The sequence below is a fragment of the Anoplophora glabripennis genome, unplaced genomic scaffold (genome assembly GCF_000390285.2).
Source record: "Anoplophora glabripennis isolate ALB-LARVAE unplaced genomic scaffold, Agla_2.0 scaffold211, whole genome shotgun sequence".
In the NCBI taxonomy this organism is placed as follows: Eukaryota; Metazoa; Arthropoda; class Insecta; order Coleoptera; family Cerambycidae; genus Anoplophora; species Anoplophora glabripennis.
This window is the reverse complement of record NW_019416341.1, coordinates 574,862-587,539: the sequence shown is the minus strand read 5'-3', so window position 1 is coordinate 587,539 and position 12,678 is coordinate 574,862. Positions and strand designations below refer to the sequence as shown.

The 12,678-nt window shown below is 32.4% G+C and overlaps 1 protein-coding gene across 2 annotated transcripts; it reads left to right on the top strand.

Moving 5' to 3' along the window:
- The first annotated feature begins 3,342 nt into the window (after window positions 1-3,342).
- On the top strand, window positions 3,343-8,112 carry LOC108905682. Of its 2 annotated transcripts, none has more exons than XM_018708657.1 (3): window positions 3,343-3,457; window positions 5,397-5,590; window positions 7,854-8,112. In XM_018708657.1, exons 1-3 carry the CDS (start codon window positions 3,400-3,402, stop codon window positions 7,938-7,940), a joined length of 339 nt encoding a protein of 112 aa, XP_018564173.1. In that variant the 5' UTR covers window positions 3,343-3,399; the 3' UTR covers window positions 7,941-8,112. The 2 variants fall into 2 exon arrangements, with proteins under 2 accessions (XP_018564173.1, XP_018564172.1); XM_018708656.1 differs by having other exon boundaries at window positions 7,848-8,112.
- The last annotated feature ends 4,566 nt before the right edge of the window (window positions 8,113-12,678 follow it).

The following is a 12,678-nucleotide window of genomic DNA, read 5'->3' as shown; positions in this document are numbered from 1 at the left end:
AATTAGGTTTATGTCCTATAAAATAAGCTCGGGTCATTTGTGGTTTGGTTTGCAGTTTGAATCCGCCGAATGTAGAACCTTATCTAATTTTTAGGTTCTGAGGTGATTTTCTGATGTTGTACTCGATGCTGAAGTGTTGATTGGACCTTGCATATTCGAAATATGTAATAAACCCTTTGAATATGACGCGTCGACATGGTTTCAAGGTTGTTTGTGCCCAAGGATGTAGTTCTGTTTGCTTTTTCGGTTTAGGGATGGTTTTTGGTAATTACAAAAAACTGGAGGATGTGNGCGAGAGCTCGCGTACTCGCTATCTAAACCGACCGCTTTTTCCCTAGCGCAAAAAGTTTTCGCTATAAATTCTTTTTATTTGTTGTCGTGCCTCAATTAATAATAATGATAATGTTTAATTTTTAACCCCGAAATTTACATTATAAAAATGTAATAGTCCCGTAAAAAAACAGTGTCATAGAAGGTGTCCCATTATATCAGGCCGCATATTTTTTTTAATTTATAAAAAAAATTATTTCGAACAAAACTTATCAGGTTTCGAGAAAGTCAAATTATAGTGACCTTGAATTTGATCTTGAAGTCAATTATCAAGAACATCTCAAGGTTAACCTAGATTTTTTAAATGGAAACCCATATTTATTGCAGATTCGTATTCTGCGGGAAAAAATACGTAACTTTAGTAGGAAAATTTTTTTTGAAAATGCTTTGTTCTGTCGCAGGATGGTGAAAAATATTTCCAACAAAAGTTGTCAGGTTTCGGTAGGACCAAATTACCGTGACCCTGAAATTAACCTTAAAATCAATTGCCAAGGTCATTTCAAGGTCAACGCTTTTGCACTGCGGTGCGCGGTGACTTCGATGTCAAAGGTATAGCTGACTGCCGCACCAGGGACGACTTTAAATTTGTTTAAACCTTCACGAGATCTTTTTTCTATTTAAAACGTAATGTCTAAGATCTTGAATTGCTTAATAAAAGTTGCTCATTTTCATGCCCTCTATGGCCCTTTTTAAGGAACGCACTTATTTCAGAAACATCCTCTATGTGGATTTTTAATTATTCTTTTCCAGCATTGATTTACTGTAACGTTTTAGTTTTACAATAAAACCGATTTTCTTGATCCATTCACAACTGATTCAAGAAATTTGAGGAATACCTTCAAAGGACTGCATTCAAAGAGATACCCATTAAATATAAGGTTGTAGCAGACTTTGGAACTTCTGGAAATTGGGGGCCTTCTAGTATCCATCAAGGGTTACAGGACGGATACGGTACTGGGTGAATGAATCCTACTGTGTGCAGTATTTGTGGATTAGAAAATTAGGTTTATGTCCTATAAAATAAGCTCGGGTCATTTGTGGTTTGGTTTGCAGTTTGAATCCGCCGAATGTAGAACCTTATCTAATTTTTAGGTTCTGGGGTGATTTTCTGATGTTTACTCGATGCTGAAGGGTTGATTGGACCTTGCATATTCGAAATATGTAATAAACCCTTTGAATATGACGCGTCGACATGGTTTCAAGGTTGTTTGTGCCCAAGGATGTAGTTCTGTTTGCTTTTTCGGTTTAGGGATGGTTTTTGGTAATTACAAAAAAGTGGAGGATGTGCTACCGTGGTGCTTAAAAAAAGAAAGAGAAGAAGAAAGAGAAAAGAAAGAAGAAGGGGGAGAAAGGTGGAAGCGGTGGAAAACCCCTCTCCGGAAATCTCTGGGCAACAGTGCACGGCAGCAAGATCTCGTCCCTGTACAAACGTTACCCGACTAAAATTACTGTACAGGGTAGCTTAGATCTTAATTCTCATGGCGTTTAAGGCGATAGTCTGCCAAATGCCCAGAAAAAAGTGTAACTACTACTACTACTACTATTACTGAATAGACCAGAGCTGAGACCAGAAAAGTTAGTACGGATGAAAATAGTTCCTTCCGTGCAATAAAACACGTGTAATCTACTCTAAAATACTATATTACTGTATTAATAAAAATATAACAAAGTACAGCAATTCACTGCTTACACGTTGAAATATGCAATGTCCCTGCTTGTGGACGATTTCTTATCTTACTGCATTTGACAGGACAGGTTACAGAACGCTATAGGTGAATTATGACACGATCAAGGTGACTGGCTAACGCTAAGGCACAAGGCCTGTCAGTAGAATGTACAGTCCGAACGTAAGGAAAATTACAAGCTATAAACACTTTTACCCCTATTGTAGCTACAACATGGTTTACATATAGGCAAGGTTATGTGACTGTCACCTCTTATTCAAATGCAGATAAACACAGTACGCAGTTATAAAACGCAGTGATACATACAGTAATAAAATACAGCAATATACAGGAGGTACGGTAGATCAAACCTTTAATTTAAATGAAAGGATATGCTTATCGTTTCGCCTGTACGTAGTGGGTCTCTCTCTCTCTGCGGAGACCTCTGTAAACGGCAGACGATGGTGGTACACGATGTCAAAGCAGGACGATCTTGGTGGGAAACGAAGAAACTTCAGGTAGGTATGCTACGATGCCTGACGGAGACGTGAGGGCGGAGAGGCACCTCAGCCAGACGAACCCACGGTGTCTCGTAGACGAATAGTTTCTCAAACGGAATTCTCCCGTAAAGAAAAAACCCTTATTTCTGAGGGTTTCCTTCCTGTAAATGACTTCACAGCAATGCGAGATGGGTCTTAATTTCCACACAAGGTTTCCACGAGGTAATTTCTCATGACATAACCACAAAACACGATGCTCAAAACTGTCTCTCACATACAAACGAAAACTCTCTGCAACATCTCAATATCACGGTAACGGTACTTCCAAATATTCCGAGAGTAATTTTACAGCCTGTGATATGAAATCCCACAATGGATAGTTAGAATATTCTCCAAAATTACCACAGCCAAAAGAACTGTCTTCTTTTGACTGTGTCAAAATCGTGCATCGGTCGATAAGGTTCATTTTGCAATCCCCTTCCAGTAGAACCGGTAACAAACTTGACAGTGGCACCAACTTGCGCGAAACAAAATTACTAAACCCACTGACATCACAGAGTACTCCAGGTTATATTAAATCGAAATCGTTTAAAGCAAAATAAGACCGTAACAGATGATGGAGCATTCTCATGACAGACTCGGTTTATGGAACTTATCCCTGGAACAAACCATGTTTTTGCGTGCTTGTGTAATCCATTTTTCAATGAATTTGAATAACAAAAACTTTTTAAACTTGCAGCGTATCATGTTTATAATAGTAAGATTTTGATTTTAACTCAAGAACTCGTTTGACTTATTAGCTATAATATACGACGGCAGCAGTGCTTGAAGGTAGTCGATAAGTGCAACCGGTTATAGTAAATTTGAACCTACCGTGTCTATAGCGATATTGGCTTTTTATAAACATGTTTTCATTTAAAAAAACAATCTTATTTTTTCTTATATTCATCAGATACTGTTGGGGTAAGTCAAACAAATTGTTGTTTGCCAGTAAGTTGTTTATAAATTAAAAAATGTACAGAAATATACACAAAGTACGATCGTTTATAAAAAAATTAAGTCTGCTTTAATGTTTACTACTGTTTTATTGCAACCAAGATCATGTCTTGCGAAAAAGAATTAGTCGTTCAGAAATCTCTTACCTTCTTAAATGGTATATATAGAAGCTAATCATTTTGGTTAGACCAACTATGAATAGAATTTAAATACATATATCCTGTGCATATTGTGGTTCATCTCCTTAAGAACTCAAATTTATCATCTAAGTTCTTACATATCAGTTCAAAATATTCAATAATCAATTATTTCCATTTAAAATAAATAATAAAAACCAGTTTCAAATTTTAAGCAGTCCTCGAAATTTTAAATTTAGATTCACATTTAGTTTGGCAATCTTTAATTAATCTAAGAAATTAGGACAGTACAATTTTTAGATTTATTTAAAAAATTAAAGGTTTTCTGATATATTGTCTATATTTATTTATTTGTGCCACTTTTTTGTTTAATTAAGTATTTCTCTTACACTGAAAAGAAACATTTTATTATTTAACCTCTCTGTTCTCGTTTTCAAAACTGCAGTAAAATTAAGTCAAATGTGATAGTTTTTAGGAAAAAAAAAGTGTGAGATATTTGTGGTTTGGCAAAATTAAATTTAGAAATTCAACCCCTTAACTAATTCTTTTGGGACAAGGAGTTATTTATTTAAAATTTCTTTTCATTATGGTAGAAATACCGAAGTAAATAAGAACATTATATTTCGAACCTGTGAAAATACTTAAAAAAATTTATGGCGAAGAGTATATACTATTGCGCCAAGGGATCAGTCAAGGCTTATTTTTATGAAAATAGTTTTGCCGGAAACTAAACCGACAAAAGAAGACAGCAAATTCTAGGGATGATTTCATATCAATTTGGCATAAATCGCCTTATCCAAAAATGCTTCCTAAGGGAGGTAGGGCTCTTTGAAAATGGCCCTTTGATATTTTTTCTAATCGTTCAGATAGCTGTTCATCTAGAAGGAGACTTAGATTATGTATTAACTCTTATACGGACAGACTTTTGATGTAAAAATGATCTTTTAATTTAACCATAGGCGTCACATTTGGGAGGGTCGACTGATTTTTAATTATATTTTGTTATCTTCCACTTTTTGGTATTTTTAATATTAAAATCGAAAACTCCGGAGTATTCTAGATTAAAGAGCTACTCTTGCCTTGAGTGGCTAGGGTTTACTGTATGCGAGAAAAATCTGTTTGAAATGTCTGTGTTTCATTTTTGTACGATGATTACAAAATTACAAATTATTTGCTAATATTTAGTAGTTGGCTTTGGAAAACAGATAAAGTAAAATTCACAGACCTTAGCCACTTTTAGAGTACATTTTTCATCTAGAATACTCTGAAGTTTTTGATTTTGATATAAAAAACATCAGCGAACTCTCCCAAATGCGACATCTACGGTTATAATTAAAAGATTATTTTTATATCAAAGGGCTGTCCGTATGAGAGTTAACACATAACCTAAGTTTGATCCTTCTAGATAAACAGTGATCTGGAGAATAAAAAAAAACATGCTAAAGAGCCATCTTCAAAGAACCCTTCCTTATTTAGAAAACATTTTTGGATAATACGATTTATGTGAAATCGATACGAAATCATCCCTAGAATTCGCTGCCTTCGTCTGTCGGTTTAGTTTCCGGATACCCTGTATATTTGTATTTGTCTGCTTCTTTGAATGTAGGTAAGATTTTTGATTAGGTAAAATTATTTTCATAAAAATCACCCACCACCAATCTTTTTGGCTCAAAAGCTTATTTATTAGTTTTTTGACAGGTGGCAAAATACGTAATAAATAAAGACAAAACAACTCATTGTATTTAGATTAAATTTTTGCATTTTAACAGGAAAAAAGTTTGACATAGACAAATCTAAGTCCCATCCGGATAATGGAGATGTTTATGACAACTGCCTGGAGCTCACAACGGGCGTTTATGAAACTATAATATTGGAATGTCTCAAAAAAGAGTCAGTTCATCATTGTTGCCCCCACGTTATCACCCAGAAATACCAGAACAGATTTTCTGCACGGGATAAAAAGGTTTGATTTTTGATATTTACATATCTAGTCCAGTCCGGTATCTGCTTTGGGATGGATGTATTATATAGCAACGCTAATTTTTGTTGGGAATAGTTCTAAATATTATGTGGAATAATAATTGCCATGTGCGCCCACTGAACATGTTTGCGCATAATTGTTAGCGCAAGAAAATGTCTAAAAAAATAATTAAACGTGCATTTTTCTCCATTCCTTCATTTATAACTCGGAGAATATTGACATTAGAGGAAATAGTTAAAGGAAAAAAAGTTTCGTTTCGAGATTCTCTTTAAAATATAAGGAGTCCGGAATTTTTAGGTGCATTATTGTTACTGCAATATAGACCGAAAAAAAATTCGTGAATAAAAATCGTTTTTTTTTTCGTGAATTTATTTCGGACCTTGACTTTAGAGCAGCCATATAAAAAGTATGGTTCTGCGCACTTCATGGTATGGTAGTATTACAGAAATTTTTTCATAGAAATCGGCCGGGTAGATTTTGCACAATTATTGAATTGTTAATTAAGAAAATACAGAATTATATTTATTTTTCAATTCTCTGTCACGGTAAAACCAATGTTTATTTTGAGCTCCCAATTTTTATACATACCCTTTGGAGTCTAAACTATCCATCCCCATTTAAAAATTTTCGATTTTATCCAATTTAGAATTTTTTTATACTAATATACTTATAAAAAACTGGAGCAACTGTATTTGCATCCACTGTTGATCTTGTGGATACGATGAATCGTCATCGAGATATGAAAGCTCAAAATTGAAGTGAGTTTTGATTGTTTGACACAAAGACTTTATAACTAACTCTGAAAATTTGTTTTAATCGTAAATGTATTTTAACTGTTCTGATGCAAAAGAGATTGATACATTTCACAGGAACCGAGCAGAGAGTCAAAGTGTGAAGAGTGGAGGACTATGCGAGAGGAGCAGCATAATAATTCACTCGAGCAACTTCAATCGACTTTTTCTCAGCTTCTACAACAGATAAATAGATGATTTTTTTTAATCGATAGAGGAAAGCAAGATTCGAATTTTGTAATGTCGACGCAAAATAAAGAACATTTTCAAATTAAAAAAAAATACAAAGAAGCCCCTATTTTTCAAAAACTACATAGTTTTTACATTATTTGTACATCATTTTTTTGTATTCGGGAAATATTATATTCAGAATAAATGCTAATCTTGAAATGAAACATCATATTTAAGAATTTATCTCAATGAGAACTATGTAGTTTTTGAAAAATAGAGGCTATATATTTTTTTTAATTTGAAAATTAAAGGTTCTTTATTTTGCATATAAATTTAAATTGGAAGTTTTTTTTTTTGAAAAGTATAATTCTGTATTTTTTAATTAACAATTCAATTGTGCAAAATCTACCCGGGCGGTTTCGATTAAAAAATTTCTGCAATACCACCATATCATGAATACTCAGAACCCTACTCTTTATATGGCTGCTCTAAAGTAAGGGTCCGAAATAAATTCATGAAAAAACTAAATTTTTTCACAAATTTTTTTTCGGTCTATATTATATTGCAGCAACAATAATGCACATAAAAATTTCGGACCACTGTTATTTTGATCTCAATCTCAAAACGAAAATTTTTTCGTATGACTATTTCTCCAATGTCAATATTCTCCGAGTTATACATGAAAGAAAAGAGAAAAGTACGCCTTTAAAAAAAATTTTTCTCATTTTCTTGCGCTAACAATTATGCACATCTTTTTCAGAAGGCGCATATCGCAATTATCATTCTACATAATATTTAGAACTATTTCCAAAAAAAAAAATTGCGTTACTATATGAAACAACTACAACCATACAACTTACTTTTAAAACAGATATCGACTGGACTAATCACCCAATGAAGGTGATGTAGATTTGTAGTTGCGTTAGTCAGAACATAATTAAAAAATCGCTAATCAATTTTGTGCCGCATTTAACAACGAACGCAAATAATAAGTATCGTTTTGTTTGCTAAAATTAAATTCGTATGATGTAATAGAGCTTTATTTTAAAGAAAAACTTTATACAAGTGTATTTCTATGTAAAATGGATCACATTGTATATAACTTATTTATGTATTTTATGGATTTTTTATTTTTCATGCGATTTCTATTCAAAAATTGAATTAACAGGTACCAGATTTTTAATATATATTAAGTGATAAAATGCGCAGCTTTTAGTCGACCAGATAAAGTGTTGACAATACCTTATTTAATTTTTAATGAATGAATATTTCGCAAGTTGCAGCACTCCCACAGTCTGATGCCGCGAGCCGCCGCTTTACCAAGAATAATTCAAGCACCTAGAAACGGGCGACCCCAACCCAACATCTAATGATATATCATCAAATATATATAATTTTCTTAATGAAATATATTTATAAGTACTAATTAATAAGTCTACTATTATATCTATACAGGATGACTCAGAACATCCGAAAAAAATGTGTACAGGAGACTCTTATAAATCAAATTATGTAAAAAAAATCTAAAAGGGCGAACATGATTTAAAAATACTCGGCACTGGAAACTGGTCCACTGTAAAACCTGTCCTTGCGCAAGGCAAAGCATATAATCGGCGACTGGCACGGCGGCAAAGAGTGATAAAAAATTAACGGACAAAAAATTGAAAGAATTTCTTTCCTAAGGAAAGAAATAAATAAAATTTTATAACATATATATTATTATATCAGCATATTCAACCGCTTTTTGCCGCTATTATCGTTATTAATTAATAGAATTAATTTGTGGTTTGCATTAATAAAATAATTTGACATACCCGATGTTACAACAACTGTTCAAAATTTTATCCACCGGCGTGTAAACACATTTGGGCCCGTCATACCCAGTTTATACGAACTAACACAAATGTTGTTTTGCTTCACCATAACACAAACGCTTCACTATAACACAAATGTTGTCTTGCTTCACCATAAATTAAAACGATATCCATCAACTCCCAGTTGCTATACAGATAAGCCATTTTTGACACTTGGAAAAGTCCAACGATGTAAGGGTTTTAAATACTACAACTTCAATATTTTTTTTTTCTCGGGAATTATAAGGATTTCATAAATTTTTTTTTACGATATTGACTCAATTTTTCGCGACGCATCTATTCTCAAAGTTTTGTATATGTTTATGTTTAATATCTAAAACATTATCAACATCAATTTCCTCATAAAATACGGTATTAAATACAGTGGTAAAGTTGCAACCATTCAATTTAAATCAACTTCTAAACTAGCTCTTTGTTCTTTTTTTACTTCATGTACAAGTTGAAAGTCGACCAAGGCACATCACTGTTTTCTAGGATGATCCCAGAAAAGAATGTTGCGTTGAATTGCTGGCCCTAGCACAGATTCATGTATAAATATTTTTAGAAAATTTAAAATTTTTACCTTTTATGGTTTGTGTATTTATGAGATCTGCGATAATAAATCACAATTTTTTACAAATTCTAAAATTCGTAATAAAAACAATAAAGATTATTTACATCTTCCTTATACCAAAGTGTTACAGTGCTTCACATAAAAACCATTCATACCGAAAAAAAATGAATAAATACGAACTTAAATTTTATTTGACTGAACAGTGTCGCAGATTTCTTTAAATAAATGTTTGCTGTATAATTTTGTATTAATTTATATATGTGTATGTATTTATGTACTTGTATATATGTTTATTTATGTATATATGTGTTATTTGTTTAAACTGTAACGTTTAACCTTTCTTACAAGAATAAATAATTTTTGAGTTTGGTGCGTGAAGCAATAAAAATCACCTTGATGTAAAACAATGTATTTGTGAATGTTAGATTTCAATTTGCTGCTCTTTTCCTGCTGTTGATGCAGGGAATGAATTGTTTGAAAGTTATTTTTTATTGCTTCACGCATCCGTATAAGATGTACCAAATATGAATAAGAAAAGTCAACTCGCTGATTGTATCATTGAAAGACCACTGTAAAAGTAAAACTTTAACATCCTATAACTTTTAAACGAAACATTTCTGGATTTTCTGGTAGTTGATTTAAAAATTCAATTGTTTTTTTCCTGAGGAATCTGTGGCTGTTGTATGACCACATTTTTATGGAACATCATGTACGTATATGCATAAATGTTTTTCGTTCATAAAATCCTCCGCCGCACAGATATCATGGTCATATAAATAAGGAAATGTAAGCAATTTAAAATCACCTATCTATAATTTACACTACTGATGTAAATACATATTCTCCTGACTAGGCACGGTAAAGTAGAAGGTTAATGTTGTGTTTAGCTTGGCATCTTAAAAAAAATGTGTAGCTGATGTAAAATTAAAAATAAATATTTTAGGTGTTTCATTTTATTCTTCCGAAATGTTGTATAATGTCTTTAATTGTTGCTATTACGTTATTACTCAGATATTGTCCGAAGTTATTCATTTGCGTCATAATTTCAGTTTTTTCATTAGTTATTTCGGTATTTTGCGACCTGTGAGAAAACAATAATTACTAATAATTACTAATAATTAATAATTATTTACAAACGGAATATGTTTGAAAGTACTTTGTGAATTTAGATCGTTGTTGTAAGAAGTAAGTAATAATAGTATAATCATCATAATATATGATGTCTCTACTTAGCTGTGAAAAACATACTAACCTTGAAATAACATCTAATTTTTGATCAAGAACTCTTCTTGGTTATAATCCGTGCGGTTACAGATAGTTGACATTTATAAATACAACCGGTTAGTAAAAATTTTAATTGCGTCGTTCTATAACCATGCTTTCCTCTGTGATAAGTCAAATAAGTTATTACTTGAGTTTATAAATAAAATGCCACTACAGCATCTTCAAACACCGAGCATTTAATTGCCAATTTTCTACCACTAAAATATTTATAAACTACACTGAGAAAATTATTATCTCGTATCAAGCCAGCCTGCAAGTTCAGGTATGATTGGTTTTAACCTAATAGGTACTGCGACAAATGCACTAAAATAAATAGGAACATGTTTATTTTAATATTAATGTGCCTTCATTAGTTACCAGCAAACTTATTAAACCGGTTAAAAGGAAACGGGCCCATTTAACTTTAATAACTAGTCAGTTTGATTTCAATGAGGCTTTTTTATCATATGTGTTGTTTTCATAAAGTTGTGCGCAAGTCAAGTGCCTACAAACTACTGAAGCAAACTCATCCAAACTTACTCATATCTATGAAATTTATTTAACGGACCACCATTTATTCCTAGTTCCTTTTTTTAATTTAGTTAGTTGTTTCTTTGGTTTTTTTTGGGCCCAAAGGTTTTATTAACCCGGGGCCGGAAGTTTCTTGTTTTCAGGTTGGGGGGGTTTATTTTTTTTGAAAAATATCACATTGTTTCTTTTTTTTTTTGAGTTTTTTCGTTGGTTTACGGAACTTTGGGGAATTTTTTTACTTATTTATGGTGATAATTTGGTATATTTCTATATAATTCTGTCAACCAGTGGCGGAGATTCAGGGGAGCTTTGCCATTAAAACCCTCAGAAAAATTACGCCACTAGATTTTCAGGAAAATTAATAGGCGCGTTTCATTTACTGTCATATTTTTAATAAAAAAAAGTCTCGTGCATTTTCTTTACACAATAAACCATTTTCGAGTTATAATTTTTTTTTTCATATTTAATTTTAAAATAATTTCTAATATTCCATGGCTTTGAATCATGGGCTGTCATATTAATATGACAAGTCATTAAATTACTCAGTTAAGAAGTTCAATTTACTTTTTATGTTATCACTGTAACTGTAAAGAGTTTAAAATATGTATACTAATTTAGAAATGGCAGATGTATTTTATTTATGGTAAAGCAAATAGAGCTAAAAATTTATATCAAAAAAACATTTCCAAACCGAAGACTTCCAGATAGACGCATGTTTATTGAAATTCATGGGCGTCTTGTAGAAAATGAAGCATTTTCATATCAGCAAAGATCCGGGCTTGCCATTACCATCAGAACATCAAAATTGGAAGAGGTTGTATTAATATAGATTGAAAATAATCCCCAGACTAGCACAAGAATCATTGCACGCGATCTTCAAGTGAGTTATACAACAATTTGGAGAATTTTGAAAGGCCAATTACTATATCTCTATCACATACATTGAGTACAAGTACTTCTTCCTCGTGATTTTCCCCGCCGAAAAAAAATGATGCCAATGTAAGCAAACCATGATAAACCAAAATCCTTTCTTTTTAAGCCAGGTATTGTTTACAGATGAGCTCAACTTTTCGAGAGATGGTTTTAAGTTACCACAATAATCACTTTTATGCAGATGAAAATCCCCACATGATAATTGAAAACAAGCATTATGCGTGATTTCTTAATTGGTCCGGTTTCCAAAATCACATGAATGAACTCCTGAAAAACGTTCCAATTGAAGTCAAACAAAGAATGGTGTTTATGCACGACGGAGCACCAGTTCATTTCAGTAAAGTTGACTGAAAATGTTTTCAACCAATGAATTGAACGAAACGGACCTTACCCTTGGCCTGCTCGATCTCCTGACTTAAATCCGCTTACTTATACCGGTATTAACTGTATTAACTATATTATGCAAGTGCTGAAATTATTTTGTTTGAAATCAGTGATATTGGACGAGTCCACAAAACTAGAAAATTAAGGAATGGAGAATTAATAAAGCCTCATTTAAAAATACTACTACTAACAAGAACAGAGAGAGGGTTGACAATGAAATCACAAATCTGTTTCAGTATTGGTACATATACTGTACATATCAAAAGTAAATGAACTTTTTAGAGCTAAACGGCGTTTCGAACATCATATATTTTTACCGGTTTTAGAATTAGGACGATGACCTATTGGAATGTTTAGAAGTATCACATTCCTTATGTGGAATGTTATGAAGTGATGTTATATTATATGCTATATTGGTAAGATATTTGCTTATCCCATCTGCATATAAGTTTGAATGGTCTCTGTTCTCTATTTATTTTATATTAAAATACAGTGGCGGAGCGTGAACATTGATTGAATGTGTTCTGCTTAGGGTTGTTACATTTGTTGAATTGAATTCCGGGATATTAA